A 16,754-nucleotide genomic window follows, 5' to 3' on the forward strand; every position below is an offset into this window, starting at 1 on the left:
AAGTCAATTAGAAATCAGGATTCCCAATGAAAATCCATTGAAAAGAGAGTGACCTCAAAAACAAAAATATCTGAATGGTTTGTCCTCGGGGTTTTGCCTACTAAATAAGTTCTGTTATACTCACAGACATGATTCAAACAGTTTTAGAAACTTCAGAGTGTTTTATATCCAAATCTACTAATAATATGCATATCTTCTGGGGATGAGTAGCTGGCAGTTGAATTTGGGTATGCTTTTCATCCAAACGTGAAAATGCTGCCCCCTAGAGAAGTTAAATTAAATTGAAATTGAATTGAATTGAGAGAGGTTTGAGATGGGGAGGTGGGAGAGAGGTGGAGGTATAGGTAAAGAGAGGTAGAGGAAGATAAGGAGGTGAATAAAATAAAGAACAGAGTTGACATTTGGTCCTCATTATAATTATCTAGCTGTTTCTAGGAGGCTTGTGATCACTGTTATCTCATTGATACTGTACAGCTCCTGATAAAGACTCTTTGAGGCTTCACACACCTTTGTCCTTGTGCTGGGAAACATACAGACAAGCTGACATGGAGGCACCACACACACACACACTGGCATGCAAACACATAAACACATACTATACACAGACCCCCTCTCTCTCTCGCTCTCTCTCTCTCGCTCTCTCGCTCTCTCTCACTCACTCTCTCACTCACAGTTCCCCTCCTGCAGTATTGTGTGTGTGTATAACACAGTAGTGATTTAGTGGCCAGTGCCTGAGATGTGCGTCAGAGCCTCAGTGAGCCAGGCTCCAACCCCTCAGTGTTTACCTTACTACAGGGCCACATACATACACACACACACACACACACACACACACACACACACACACACACACACACACACACACACACACACACACACACACACACACACACACACACACACACACACACACACACACACACACACACACACACACACACACACACACACACGCTGAGAGTGCATGTGTCTCCTCCAGACAGCTGGTGCCTCTCTTACCACAGATCCGACACAGGCACACACACACAGCTCCCTTCTCTTTTGTCCTCCCCTAACATCACTACACCCAGACTGGTCATTACATCAATCACAATATCTGTTGGTTGGATCCTCAACACTGTGAAGACTGTCGCAACAAATGTAGACACTGGTATGGTGCTGGAGATGATGAATATGAGGGTAAAAAGTGGTTAAGTGTCCCTTTAAATGGCACTTTGTGTTGTGGAAGCTACTATATTCTTTGAGTTGAGATGATTCCTCTTGTAACTGTTAAGTGGACTGAAAGACTAACCATAGAATTAGGAATTAGAATACTAATAATTTAATAGGATTTCTATGGGACTAATTACTGTAACTATTTATCCTTGCTTCAAATAATTCCTGTTATTTCTGATGTGTGAGGGTGACTTCATCAGGGATGTTGTTTTAGGCTCTTCCTTATTTCCTGTTGAATCACTGTATCTAAATGTCTTTATATGTCTCATAAGGCATTATATCAGCCATATCTACAGGTAGTGAATTTCATGGCCCATTTTGTAAATGCAATTTTATCTCAAAAGTGTTCTTTGTGACATCACTTGTCTAGATCTGTGTTTGTCTAGATCTGTTATGCAGGATCAGCCGTAGCATCAGGTGGTTAGTCAGCTGTGGTAGCAGATCTGGTATATGTCTGTTTGTAGCATGGGCCACATGGCTTAGTCCTTATCTCTATCCAGATGCATGACTCTCCTTATCACGGGATGGCAGGTAGCCTAGCGGGTTAAGAGCGGTGGGCCAGTAACCGAAAGTTCACTGGTTTGAATCCCCGAGCCAGCAAGGTGGACAAATCTGCTGTTCTACCCTTGAGCAAGGCAGTTAACCCCCAACAACTGCGCCGATGACGTGGCTGTAGATTAAGACAGCCCCCTGCACCACTCTGATGGATTAAATGCAAAAGACACATTTCAGTTGAATGCGTTCAGTTGTGCAACTCACTAGGTATCCCTTTTCCACTAGCATGGCTCTCAGTGAACTGTAATACACTGTAGGCACATCAGGACAGCCCCTGTCTCTCCTCAAAGCTGGTCAGAATTGTATGGATCAGCTGAGACCATTGGGTTTGTATTCATGAAGCGTCTCAGAATAGGAGTGCTGATCTAGGATCAGTTACCCCCCCATACATTAATTGTAATGTAAAAGGCTAAACTTATTCTAGATCAGCGTTTCTACTCTGAGACGCTTTATGAACATAGGCTGGAAGCTGTTATTCGTGAGGTGCACCGGGTTAGTTATCCCCACTCCTCCGGATTCCAGGTGTCCTACTATGTGATTGAATATCTTATTGGCTTCTCAAACTGGTATGGGGAATTCTTTCCAGGAACTCACTTTCAAAAGACCAGTTCTTTAATGTTAGTGCAGATGGAGGAAAACAGATGGAGAGACTGAGGCCATTTTATACTATTGAGATACAGCCTTAACAACACAGCACTCTCTATCACACTCATCATCAGGCCACTATCTTGGGTTGAGTTCATTAATCACCAAACGGTAGAAAACCTATTGAAACATTGAGGGACTACCTAGACTTGTCCAATATGAAGTGCTCATATTTGTTCCCATGGCAAAAAGATATTCTAACGCTGTGCCCCAATGAACAAATATTAACTAGCATTGATTTTGCTGATAGCTTGAGGAAAGTTTTACTTACAGTGATTGTGATGTGGTTGTCTTGGCTGAATTAATGCACTGGATAAGAGCATCTGCTAAATGACCAAAATGTACATGTAAACACGGCCCTGCTGACAGTGGGCCAGATCCCTCTTCTTGTCTCAGGGAGGAAACCTAATCCCTGTTTGTAACAGTTGGCCATCAGTCACCTGGCCTCACCTCGCTGGCATGCCCAGGGCGGACCACTATTAGCCAGGAAGCGCTGGGATAAAGCCAGCCATTGTCCGGGACCATGGGCCCAAAGTACCTGGAGGGCCCGGAGCGCTGACAGACCTGGAATGCCAATCTGTCGATAACCGTCAACCAGCTGAGGTTTCCTGTATCTGTACAGCAGGTTAGAGGGAGTTTAGAGGAGCATTAGGCCAGTGAGACTCAGCCTTGTTGAAGCAGACACACCATTTTATATCACAAATATCCATAATGCACCCTGAAAAACGTTACTTCTCATTTTGGTCTCTTTCCTCAGTGAAACTAAACTATTGCCAAGTTCAGCTATTACACCCAGAATTCTGTGTCAAACACCATCAATAGCACAGCATTTGTCATGTATCTACTCACACGTCTTTAAATCTTGAGGTAGCCCTGCCTAAACTGCAGCCAGCATGGCTTTTATTCAGTAATACCACACAAAAACCTGATGAAAAGAACCAAGTGTGTGAAAATAGTGTGCTCCATAAGGGGGTCTATTACCCCCATGCTGCTCCCTGGCTCGGGGCCTTCTGAGCGGGGAAGATGCTGGCGCTGGCTGGGTTGTTTATTTGGGAGCTCCAGGGCCCTAGTCTGGAAGAGCAGAGGTTAGCCAGGTGTCGCAACCTCCAAACTGACACGGAACCAATGGAACCCCATACGTTACGCAGGGTTGGGGAGTAAGTAATTACATGTAATCCGTTACATTTAAGGGATTACAAAAACGGTAACTGTAATCCGTTACGTTACCAGCAAAAATATTGTAATCAGATTACAGATACTTTTGAAAAACTAGATGATTACTTTGAGGATTACTTTTAAATTCAGAAAGAAAATCTTTGACACTTCTCTGTTTTCACAATGATATTCAAATCAGCATTGAAAAAAGGCGCAAATTTAAGTTTGTTCCACCTGAGCGAGTCTGACCACAAGTCAGAGACCACTATGATGACACACCAAATGTGTTTGATGGATCGCGGGAAAAGAGCAGAAATAGGCTTTTGTAGGCTACAGTTCAAGATATCTCTTCCAATGGTGTGACTGCTGTCGGCATCCAAAGATTATCCAACTTGAATAAACGCTTGGAGGTAAGGATGACAGCAGTGGTGTAGTCTACGGCGATATAGATATCACTTATTATTATTGATCAATGCATGCCATTCCACAAGCGCAGCATTTATTATTCAACTCGAATCAATGAGCCCAATCAGTCCTCCATTACAACAAAATCATAAACAACAGAGTAGAGCTGGCTAATACGTCCTTAGTTTCGGGGTTATGCTCAGGTAAAACAATGTGGCTAATCTAAACTGATAGACTTTGGTTTCTAATATAAGGATGTAATTTAATCGTATTATTATATGTATTAGAAAGCGATGGGTTAGAAGGAGCCTACATAACCAACCCATAAAGTAAAATTTTACATCCATGTATGGCCAGCTATGTAAACTTTAACATGGATTTATCCTGAAATAGATGTTGTTCAATTGGTAACGTACATGTTTGTCTTCTTCTAATGCATTTTAAGGTGAAAGTAATCTGAAAGTAATCTAAAAGTAATGTAATCAGATTACATTACTGATTTTGGGTAATCCAAAAGTTACGTTACTGATTCCACTTTTGGACAGGCAAGTAGTAACTGTAACAGATTACATTTAGAAAGTAACCTACCTAACTCTGACTGTACGGCTGTATGGCCAACTTAGAAACCCAACGGAAACATAACATAGATGGACCATCCATAGATGGTGTATATAAAGTTCACATCCATAGATGGTATATATAAAGTTCACACCCATAGATGGTATATATAAAGTTCACACCCATAGATGGTATATATAAAGTTCACACCCATAGATGGTATATATAAAGTTCACACCCATAGATGGTATATATAAAGTTCACATCCATAGATGGTATATATAAAGTTCACACCCATAGATGGTATATATAAAGTTCACACCGTTAGCCAACCTGTTGCTGCTTATCTATGTTATTCGTTGATAGAACCGCGTTTTTATTCAATGGGCAGAATTGAACAGAATTTGAGTATTTTTTTATAGAATACCTGCTAATTCATCACAATTTATGGGCAGGGCGAGCGCAGGGGTGTATTCATTACGCCGATTCTGTTGTAAAATGTTTTGTAATATTTAACAACAGAAACCGTTAACTCCAAACGTTTTGCAACGAAAACTAGAGTTTCTATTGGACAAATTCAGGTAGGTCCCGCCATGATTTGTTCCGTTTGCTTCCAACTCGTGAACGGTTTCCGTCGTAAGAGGTAATGAATACACCCCAGTAGCGCGCGCTTTGGTTGTGTTTGATCAGTTTGTGCGCATCGGTTTGTTGTGAGTCAGTCACGTTCATTGAGGGAATGCGAAATATCTAAATCGCAATGATGAAAAAATATGTGAAGCGTATTCAATCAGGTAATGAACGGACTTTCCCTTAATATTTTACCTTCATTGGGATTCCGTAGGGTTCTTGTTTTATGTGACACAGTTTTCAACTTGATTTTTGAATGGTGTTCCCAAACACTTTAGAAATCAAATTGTAGGCCTACAATTTTCTCCAAGAGATTAATCAAAATCTGAAACGCTTTTCCCTCCTGTATTTTGGTAGCCTAGTTAGGCTATAGCAGTAGGCTACTCAGCTAAATTATGAAATTGTGATATATACTGATGCATATCTTGATGTTTATTAATCAATTCATTATATTACTTGATTAATTTACAAGGCAACACTGTGTTTATCTGTTGACTGACCACAACATGTCTTCTCTTTTCCAGCACTAAAGAGGTCGTTTGAGGTGGAGGAGTCTGACGTCTCCATCAACCCCTCCCCTCTGTCCCGTAGGACCAACCTCCGCTCCTCCACCTCCAGCCAGCGAAGCTTCCACGACCTGGGCTCCTCCCGCAACTCGGACTACCCCTCCAGAACCTCGCCTTCTGACTCCAACCCCTGCTCCCCCAAAACCAGCCTGAGACGCATGGAGCTGTCCGGGGGAGTGGTAGGAGGTCGTGCCCTGGAAACAGCCTCCACCCGCCGGACCGAGATCTCCATTGAGGTGTCATCCAAGCAGATTGACAGCTCGCCCAGCCCGGGTATCGCCCGTTTCGGCCTGAAGAGGCCCGAGGCTCAGAGCCTTGGTTCTCGAGCCGGAGCCGTCCCAGAGAGCTCCACCATCTCCAGCTCCAGCTCGGCACACAGACGGGCAGAGATCTCCCTCTCTCGGCCCCACGAGCCCCCCGGGGCACCCAGGAGGGGGGACTCCCAGCCTCCCTCAGCCACCCGGATCCCTGACCCCCCTCAGAGGAGGACCGACCCCACCATGGTCAGCCCTGTGGAGGGCCCTACTTCCAGGAGACCCGAGAGGCCTGTCTTCCGACAGCCAGAGATGGCAGCACCACCTCCGGTCAGGGTGGTGGAGAACAACAGCCACCCCCCAGCGCCCAGTGGCCCCCTGCCCAGCCTGGTGGAGCCCAGGAGCGAGAGGACACAGCCCCTGGTCAGCGAGACGCCCGTCGTTAGACCTATAGAGAGTAAGTCAATCTAATTCTATGTCTGACACGTCTATGCATTAGTCTCAAATGCTTGTTCATTTCACCTCTGTGCGCTCTCTCTATCTGTGGACAGTATTTCACAACTGCTCTCTGCTGAGAGAGAATGTAGAGAAAGTAATTTTTTTAAAGTTCAGGGGTTGCTCCTTTGCTTTGATCAGAATCATTTGTGTTGTAGAATGTCAATTGCATTTGTTTTCAGTGCTCATACCCTTTCAAGACAGTTTAGATACACAAGCTGTCTTATTTGACATGTGAATAGTCACCTTTTACTCAGACAAAGTGCAGCCTAACTCTGCAAGGCAACAGTGACAGTACCAGTACAGATGGTTTTTCATGAGCTCTTGCTGCTGTGATGTCTGACTGGGAATATAGGTCAGAGTAATGATGAGGATCCCAGCTGAGGCCCAGCAGTAAAAATGGGCTCAGCCAGCCACTCAGTCAGCCAGTCAGCTAGCCGACCAGCCAAGTTTAGTGTACTCTAACCATTATGTCAGGCCCTTATGAAGGACTGAATTGAAGCAGACAGAGGTTGACATAGCAGTGAATTGTGAAACCGAACTATGTATGATGTGGTACTGCCTTGGTTTTCATTTCAGCTATTCCTGGAAGTGATGTTTTTACAGGGTAGACTCTGGTGCTAAGAATGCAGTGAAGTAGTGGTTGTGTTCCATAGTTGCTGGTCCATACTTCAGCTGTGTCCTGTGTAGACGTGCAGTAAAGTAGTGGTTGTGTTCCATAGTTGCTGGTCCATACTTCAGCTGTGTCCTGTGTAGACGTGCAGTAAAGTAGTGGTTGTGTTCCATAGTTGCTGGTCCATACTTCAGCTGTGTCCTGTGTAGACGTGCAGTAAAGTAGTGGTTGTGTTCCATAGTTGCTGGTCCATACTTCAGCTGTGTCCTGTGTAGACGTGCAGTAAAGTAGTGGTTGTGTTCCATAGTTGCTGGTCCATACTTCAGCTGTGTCCTGTGTAGACGTGCAGTAAAGTAGTGGTTGTGTTCCATAGTTGCTGGTCCATACTTCAGCTGTGTCCTGTGTAGACGTGCAGTAAAGTAGTGGTTGTGTTCCATAGTTGCTGGTCCATACTTCAGCTGTGTCCTGTGTAGACGTGCAGTAAAGTAGTGGTTGTGTTCCATAGTTGCTGGTCCATACTTCAGCTGTGTCCTGTGTAGACGTGCAGTAAAGTAGTGGTTGTGTTCCATAGTTGCTGGTCCATACTTCAGCTGTGTCCTGTGTAGACGTGCAGTAAAGTAGTGGTTGTGTTCCATAGTTGCTGGTCCATACTTCAGCTGTGTCCTGTGTAGACGTGCAGTAAAGTAGTGGTTGTGTTCCATAGTTGCTGGTCCATACTTCAGCTGTGTCCTGTGTAGACGTGCAGTAAAGTAGTGGTTGTGTTCCATAGTTGCTGGTCCATACTTCAGCTGTGTCCTGTGTAGACGTGCAGTAAAGTAGTGGTTGTGTTCCATAGTTGCTGGTCCATACTTCAGCTGTGTCCTGTGTAGACGTGCAGTAAAGTAGTGGTTGTGTTCCATAGTTGCTGGTCCATACTTCAGCTGTGTCCTGTGTAGACGTGCAGTAAAGTAGTGGTTGTGTTCCATAGTTGCTGGTCCATACTTCAGCTGTGTCCTGTGTAGACGTGCAGTAAAGTAGTGGTTGTGTTCCATAGTTGCTGGTCCATACTTCAGCTGTGTTCTGTGTAGACGTGCAGTAAAGTCCTTCTGTAAAGATGGATCATTCAAAACCAGAGTGATAGATAGCCTTCCTTTCTTCTGTCTAACCTGACCTAGCCTTGAGCTTTTTGGGGGTTGAACTAGAGTTGAGTGATATGGACACATTTACACTGCTCAAAAATAAAGGAACGCTAAAATAACACATCCTAGATCTGAATGAATGAAATATTCTTATTAAATACTTTTTTCTTTATATAGTTGAATGTGCTGACAACAAAATCACACAAAAATTATCAATGGAAATCAAATTTATCAACCTATGGAGGTCTGGATTTGGAGTCACACTCAAAATTAAAGTGGAAAACCACACCACAGGCTGATCCAACTTTGATGTAATGTCCTTAAAACATGTCAAAATGAGGCTCAGTAGTGTGTGTGGCCTCCACGTGCCTGTATGACCTCCCTACAACACCTGGGCATGCTCCTGACGAGGTGGCGGATGGTCTCCTGAGGGATCTCCTCCCAGACCTGAACTAAAGCATCCGCCAACTCCTGGACAGTCTGTGGTGCAACGTGGCGTTGGTGGATGGAGCGAGACATGATGTCCCAGATGTGCTCAATTGGATTCAGGTCTGGGGAACGGGCGGGCCAGTCCATAGCATCAATGCCTTCCTCTTGCAGGAACTGCTGACACACTCCAACCACATGAGGTCTAGCATTGTCTTGCATTAGGAGGAACCCAGGGCCAACCGCACCAGCATATGGTCTCACAAAGGGTCTGAGGATCTCATCTCAGTACCTAATGGCAGTCAGGCTACCTCTGGCGAGCACATGGAGGGCTGTGCGGCCCCCCAAAGAAATGCCACCCCACACCATGACTGACCCACCGCCAAACCGGTCATGCTGGAGGATGTTGCAGTCAGCAGAACGTTCTCCACGGCATCTCCAGACTCTGTCACGTCTGTCACATGTGCTCAGTGTGAACCTGCTTTCATCTGTGAAGAGCACAGGGCGCCAGTGGCGAATTTGCCAATGTTGGTGTTCTCTGGCAAATGCCAAACGTCCTGCACGGTGTTGGGCTGTAAGCACAACCCCCACCTGTGGACGTCGGGCCCTCATACCACCCTCATGGAGTCTGTTTCTGACCGTTTGAGCAGACACATGCACATTTGTGGCCTGCTGGAGGTCATTTTGCAGGGCTCTGGCAGTGCTCCTCCTGCTCCTCCTTGCACAAAGGCGGAGGTAGCGGTCCTGCTGCTGGGTTGTTGCCCTCCTACGGCCTCCTCCACGTCTCCTGATGTACTGGCCTGTCTCCTGGTAGCGCCTCCATGCTCTGGACACTACGCTGACAGACACAGCAAACCTTCTTGCCACAGCTCGCATTGATGTGCCATCCTGGATGAGCTGCACTACCTGAGCCACTTGTGTGGGTTGTAGACTCCGTCTCATGCTACCACTAGAGTGAAAGCACCGCCAGCATTCAAAAGTGATCAAAACATCAGCCAGGAAGCATAGGAACTGAGAAGTGGTCTGTGGTCACCACCTGCAGAACCACTCCTTTATTGGGGGTGTCTTGCTAATTGCCTATAATTTCCACCTGTTGTCTATTCCATTTGCACAACAGCATGTGAAATTTATTATCAATCAGTGTTGCTTCCTAAGTGGACAGTTTGATTTCACAGAAGTGTGATTGACTTGGAGTTACATTGTGTTGTTTAAGTGTTCCCTTTATTTTTTTGAGCAGTGTATATCGCTATAAATTGACTTAGGCCTGGGCGATATGGCCAAAATATCACATCACAGTATTTTTGACAGTATTTGAAGCTATTTTAGGTTTTTGAATAATACAAGTTCATAATATGCTTTATGAGTAATTCATGACACTAGGTTGACAACATATACATTATACGGGATTTCAATGGGGCTTTCTCCATTTATACTCCAAACAAAAATACTTTTTAGCATTCATCAATTTCTTCACTTCTTACTATAATTTCCCCACTGGGGCTCTAGTGGCAAATGGAGTAAACTATAAAAACACACATTATACACATAGGAGTTGTCATGTTTAACAAACCAAACATACTGTTAATAGAAGGTCAAGTCAGGTGAATGCTGAGTCAGGTGAATGCTGAGTCGGGTGAATGCTGAGTCGGGTGAATGCTGAGTCGGGTGAATGCTGAGTCGGGTGAATGCTGAGTCGGGTGAATGCTGAGTCGGGTGAATGCTGAGTCGGGTGAATGCTGAGTCGGGTGAATGCTGAGTCGGGTGAATGCTGAGTCGGGTGAATGCTGAGTCGGGTGAATGCTGAGTCGGGTGAATGCTGAGTCGGGTGAATGCTGAGTCGGGTGAATGCTGAGTCGGGTGAATGCTGAGTCGGGTGAATGCTGAGTCGGGTGAATGCTGAGTCGGGTGAATGCTGAGTCGGGTGAATGCTGAGTCGGGTGAATGCTGAGTCGGGTGAATGCTGAGTCGGGTGAATGCTGAGTCGGGTGAATGCTGAGTCGGGTGAATGCTGAGTCGGGTGAATGCTGAGTCGGGTGAATGCTGAGTCGGGTGAATGCTGAGTCGGGTGAATGCTGAGTCGGGTGAATGCTGAGTCGGGTGAATGCTGAGTCGGGTGAATGCTGAGTCGGGTGAATGCTGAGTCGGGTGAATGCTGAGTCGGGTGAATGCTGAGTCGGGTGAATGCTGAGTCGGGTGAATGCTGAGTCGGGTGAATGCTGAGTCGGGTGAATGCTGAGTCGGGTGAATGCTGAGTCGGGTGAATGCTGGGTCGGGTGAATGCTGGGTCGGGTGAATGCCGGGTCGGGTGAATGCCGGGTCGGGTGAATGCCGGGTCGGGTGAATGCCGGGTCGGGTGAATGCCGGGTCGGGTGAATGCCGGGTCGGGTGAATGCCGGGTCGGGTGAATGCCGGGTCGGGTGAATGCCGGGTCGGGTGAATGCCGGGTCGGGTGAATGCCGGGTCGGGTGAATGCCGGGTCGGGTGAATGCCGGGTCGGGTGAATGCCGGGTCGGGTGAATGCCGGGTCGGGTGAATGCCGGGTCGGGTGAATGCCGGGTCGGGTGAATGCCGGGTCGGGTGAATGCCGGGTCGGGTGAATGCCGGGTCGGGTGAATGCCGGATACCATTTTTCTGTCTCTGCGTGTAGTTTGATGGAAGTTGCTAACTAGCACTAGTGCAATGACTGGAAGTCTATGTGTATCTGCATTTTCTTGCAAACCTACCTCTAACTTATTTTATATTGGACACAGAGGCATAAAAATGGTATCCAGGAATTCATCTGATTCTGGGGAACTAGATACAATATACTAGATACAATCCCAAAGTATTTCTTTAAACTACTAGTTAGATGGTTGTAGCCATCAATTGTCCCATTAACAATCACCCATATTAGCCAACTGATTTTATTTCAAACTTCACATTTCTCTAGTAAGGCCCTACGTTGTAGGTTATTTATCGTAATGACCGATATTAGTGAAATACCCACGGTAAGTGGTTGGTGTTAATCATTTTTGGTTTATCGTCCCAGCTCTAGTTTGAAGCACAGTGACTAATGGTAGAAGTATGCTGTGGTGTGAAGGGTTGGTGTGTGTCCCAAATGGCACCCTAATTCCCTATGAAGTGCACTAGTTTTGACGAGCCCTATGGGCCCAGCTCAAAAGTAGTGCACAAATTAACATACTAGGGTGTCACTTGGGACATAGCCATGGCTAGCAAAGCCTTGAGATAAAAGAAGAACATTCTGTGGGGCTTTTTCCTAAGTCATGTGTCATAATTTTTTATTTTTTCTGGGGAAAAGTACCTGTCATCCTACTGTGGCTAGGAACGGTGCAGTAAGAACTATGACTCATGATTCAGGCATACCAAACCTTCAGCCCATCCAGTTTTAAAGATGAAAAGGGCAATGAAGTGAATGTTATTTCGGCTTCCGATGTGCCTTTTCTCAAACCACCAGAAAACCACCACAAAAGCCTCAAAGGATGGGACCGTTTCAACTTGAAGGGTCAGGGAGGTATGAGTGAGGTCATGAGTGTATGAATCCAGATGATGCAATGTTGACATTGTGGGGGCTTGAAGGCTTCCTATATATAGGCCTTACCTCTCTCATTAAAGGTCTAAGTAGCCTTGACTTATTCCTGTCTCCTCGTGGGAGAGGTCTTAGGTTATTGTGGGGGAAGTTTAAAGGCCCACTTCACCACTTTTTAATCTCATTCATTATCTCCAGCACATGCTGTACCGGTGTGTTATGTGGTAATGAATATGAGGTTCAAAAGTGTTGAAGTGCCCATTTTAAGTGTGATGTCAGACTTGGCGTTGACCTGATGACCTCGTGCCCCGTTCTGAAGTATAATTTGTTATACTGAACAGACCGGCTAATGCCATAGTAACTCCATCCACTATGAACCCTTACTGTACTGATGATGAAAATAAAGTTACAAAAACACAATTCAGACTATTAGATACATTTGGTGGTGTTATTGTGAAGCCCCTATAAGGCAGTATGGTGGTGTTATTGTGAGGCCCCTATGAGGCAGTATGGTGGTGTTATTGTGAGGCCCCTGTGAGGCAGTATGGTGGTGTTATTGTGAAGCCCCTATAAGGCAGTATGGTGGTGTTATTGTGAAGCCCCTATGAGGCAGTATGGTGGTGTTATTGTGAAGCCCCTATGAGGCAGTATGGTGGTGTTATTGTGAAGATCCTGTGAGGCAGTATGGTAGTGTTATTGTGAAGCCCCTATGAGGCAGTATGGTGGTGTTATTGTGAGGCCCCTATGAGGCAGTATGGTGGTGTTATTGTGAAGCCCCTATGAGGCAGTATGGTGGTGTTATTGTGAAGCCCCTATGAGGCAGTGTGGTGGTGTTATTGTGAAGATCCTGTGAGGCAGTATGGTGGTGTTATTGTGAGGCCCCTGTGAGGCAGTATGGTGGTGTTATTGTGAAGCCCCTATAAGGCAGTATGGTGGTGTTATTGTGAAGCCCCTACGAGGCAGTATGGTGGTGTTATTGTGAGGCCCCTATGAGGCAGTATGGTGGTGTTATTGTGAAGCCCCTACGAGGCAGTATGGTGGTGTTATTGTGAGGCCCCTATGAGGCAGTATGGTGGTGTTATTGTGAAGCAACTATGAGGCAGTATGGTGGTGTTATTGTGAAGAACCTATGAGGCAGTATGGTGGTGTTATTGTGAGGCCCCTATGAGGCAGTATGGTGGTGTTATTGTGAGGCCCCTGTGAGGCACTATGGTGGTGTTATTGTGTGGCCCCTACGAGGCAGTATGGTGGTGTTATTGTGAGGCCCCTATGAGGCAGTATGGTGGTGTTATTGTGAAGCCCCTACGAGGCAGTATGGTGGTGTTATTGTGAGGCCCCTATGAGGCAGTATGGTGGTGTTATTGTGAAGCCCCTACGAGGCAGTATGGTGGTGTTATTGTGAGGCCCCTATGAGGCAGTATGGTGGTGTTATTGTGAAGCCCCTACGAGGCAGTATGGTGGTGTTATTGTGAAGAACCTATGAGGCAGTATGGTGGTGTTATTGTGAAGCCCCTATGAGGCAGTGTGGTGGTGTTATTGTGAAGCTCCTGTGAGGCAGTATGGTGGTATTATTGTGAAGCTCCTGTGAGGCAGTATGGTGGTGTTATTGTGAAGCTCCTGTGAGGCATTAGGGTGGTGTTATTGTGAAGCTCCTGTGAGGCAGTATGGTGGTGTTATTGTGAAGCCCCTATGAGGCAGTATGGTGGTGTTATTGTGAAGCCCCTGTGAGGCAGTATGGTGGTGTTATTGTGAAGCCCCTGTGAGGCAGTATGGTGGTGTTATTGTGAAGCTCCTGTGAGGCAGTATGGTGGTGTTATTGTGAAGCCCCTATGAGGCAGTATGGTGGTGTTATTGTGAAGCCCCTGTGAGGCAGTATGGTGGTGTTATTGTGAAGCCCCTGTGAGGCAGTATGGTGGTGTTATTGTGAGGCCCCTGTGAGGCAGTATGGTGGTGTTATTGTGAAGCCCCTGTGAGGCAGTATGGTGGTGTTATTGTGAAGATCCTGTGAGGCAGTATGGTAGTGTTATTGTGAGGCCCCTGTGAGGCAGTATGGTGGTGTTATTGTGAAGCCCCTATGAGGCAGTATGGTGGTGTTATTGTGAAGCCCCTGTGAGGCAGTATGGTGGTGTTATTGTGAAGCTCCTGTGAGGCAGTATGGTGGTGTTATTGTGAAGCTCCTGTGAGGCATTAGGGTGGTGTTATTGTGAAGCTCCTGTGAGGCAGTATGGTGGTGTTATTGTGAAGCTCCTGTGAGGCAGTATGGTGGTGTTATTGTGAAGCTCCTGTGAGGCAGTATGGTGGTGTTATTGTGAAGCTCCTGTGAGGCAGTATGGTGGTTTTATTGTGAAGCTCCTGTGAGGCAGTATGGTGGTGTTATTGTGAAGCTCCTGTGAGTCAGTATGGTGGTGTTATTGTGAAGCTCCTGTGAGGCAGTATGGTGGTGTTATTGTGAAGCTCCTGTGAGGCAGTATGGTGGTGTTATTGTGAAGCTCCTGTGAGGCAGTATGGTGGTGTTATTGTGAAGCTCCTGTGAGGCATTAGGGTGGTGTTATTGTGAAGCTCCTGTGAGGCAGTATGGTGGTGTTATTGTGAAGCTCCTGTGAGGCAGTATGGTGGTGTTATTGTGAAGCTCCTGTGAGGCAGTATGGTGGTGTTATTGTGAAGCTCCTGTGAGGCAGTATGGTGGTTTTATTGTGAAGCTCCTGTGAGGCAGTATGGTGGTGTTATTGTGAAGCTCCTGTGAGTCAGTATGGTGGTGTTATTGTGAAGCTCCTGTGAGGCAGTATGGTGGTGTTATTGTGAAGCTCCTGTGAGGCAGTATGGTGGTATTATTGTGAAGCTCCTGTGAGGCAGTATGGTGGTGTTATTGTGAAGCTCCTGTGAGGCAGTATGGTGGTGTTATTGTGAAGCTCCTGTGAGGCAGTATGGTGGTGTTATTGTGAAGCTCCTGTGAGGCAGTATGGTGGTATTATTGTGAAGCTCCTGTGAGGCAGTATGGTGGTGTTATTGTGAAGCTCCTGTGAGGCAGTATGGTGGTGTTATTGTGAAGCTCCTGTGAGGCAGTATGGTGGTATTATTGTGAAGCTCCTGTGAGGCAGTATGGTGGTGTTATTGTGAAGCTCCTGTGAGGCAGTATGGTGGTGTTATTGTGAAGCTCCTGTGAGGCAGTATGGTGGTGTTATTGGAGCTCCTATAAGGTGGTTGCGTTCATGCTGTCTGTGTAGTCTGGTCCAAGGGAGACAGGCAGCTGGTAGGTGTGACATTCCAAATCTGGAGTCTATAAACATGCAGCATAAAAATAGAAACCCTTCAATTCCATCTTTTTCTGCTGCGCTGCTGTTGCTTCTCTGTTGACTGCTCCTTATTGGCTGTTTTGTCACTGTTACAAACAGCCTCTCCGATGGCTGAAATAACTCTCTGCCAATCTACCATGGCCTCCTAGGGCTGTAATATATAGGTACACTTGATTTTGCTCGCCAGGTAGGCAGGGTTTGCACCTAGGGACCAATGAATGGCTCCAAACAGGGAAAGGCCTGCATTTTGTGTTGGTTCTGTTTATGAGTATTCATCATGGTTATCGTACTGAATATCACAGCACCAAAAGTCTTTGCTTGAGTTTAGATCAGTATCAGATGTTTTACTGATGTAACAGTTTCCTCTAATCACAAGAAGGGAAGAACATCTTGAGAAAGGTGGTCTGAGGACTAGTGGTGTGTGGGTGGTGAAGTAAGATGGAACCAGTCCAGGAATCACCCTTTGACCTGCATCATTGACTAATATTTTCCTCTGGGGGTATTATGAGGAGAGGACAGAACGCAGACATGACTGGTAATGAAAGAAAGAGAGATTGTTTATTGTCTATTGCACTTGTTTTGGCAATGTAAACACGTTTCCCATGCCAATAAAGCCCCTTGAACTGAGCGAGAGAATCCCAAAGATTGTTTTGATAGGAAAAGGGGTAAGTTCCTCCTGTAGTGAGCGTGTGAGAGAGAACCCCTTTAGAGTGAGAGGGGGTGGTGAGCCGAGGGAGAAGTGGGCGAAATGGATCCCTGGTTTCCTGTAAATGTTATTAGGGAGAGGGACTAAACTGGAAACTCACCTTTGACCCCTATAGTCAGCTTAGAGTAAACACATAGTCGTCACCAAAAGTTTTGAGAATGACACAAATATTAATTTTCACAAAGTCTGCTGCCTCAGTTTGTATGATGGCAATTTGCATATACTCCAGAATGTTATGAAGAGTGATCAGATGAATTGCAATTTTTGCAAAGTCCCTCTTTGCCATGCAAATGAACTGAATCCCCAAAAAACATTTCCACTGCATTTCAGCCCTGCCACAAAAGGACCAGCTGACATCATGTCAGTGATTCTCTTGTTAACACAGGTGTGAGTGTTGACGAGAACAAGGCTGGAGATCACTCTGTCATGCTGATTGAATTCGAATAACAGACTTGAAGCTTCAAAAGGAGGGTGTTGCTTGGAATAATTGTTCTTCCTCTGTCATCCATGGTTACCTGCAAGGAAACACGTGCTGTCATCATTGCTTTGCACAAAAAAGGCTTCACAGGCGAGGATATTGCTGCCAGTAAGATTGCA

At 46.0% G+C, this 16,754-nt stretch overlaps 1 protein-coding gene across 5 annotated transcripts in view; it reads left to right on the plus strand.

The window, feature by feature from the left end:
* LOC129833807 (septin-9-like) overlaps positions 1-16,754 on the plus strand; it is a 148,901-nt gene that overhangs the window by 67,544 nt on the left and 64,603 nt on the right. For 4 of the 5 annotated variants that reach the window (XM_055898613.1, XM_055898614.1, XM_055898617.1 and 1 more), the window contains one exon: positions 5,685-6,437. In XM_055898613.1, the coding sequence (XP_055754588.1) occupies positions 5,685-6,437 (753 nt within the window). Of the gene's footprint in view, positions 1-5,275; positions 5,325-5,684; positions 6,438-16,754 lie in introns of those variants that run through there. The other variant, XM_055898616.1, reaches the window with a different exon arrangement.

This window comes from Salvelinus fontinalis, chromosome 34 (genome assembly GCF_029448725.1).
Source record: "Salvelinus fontinalis isolate EN_2023a chromosome 34, ASM2944872v1, whole genome shotgun sequence".
Taxonomy (NCBI): domain Eukaryota; kingdom Metazoa; phylum Chordata; class Actinopteri; order Salmoniformes; family Salmonidae; genus Salvelinus; species Salvelinus fontinalis.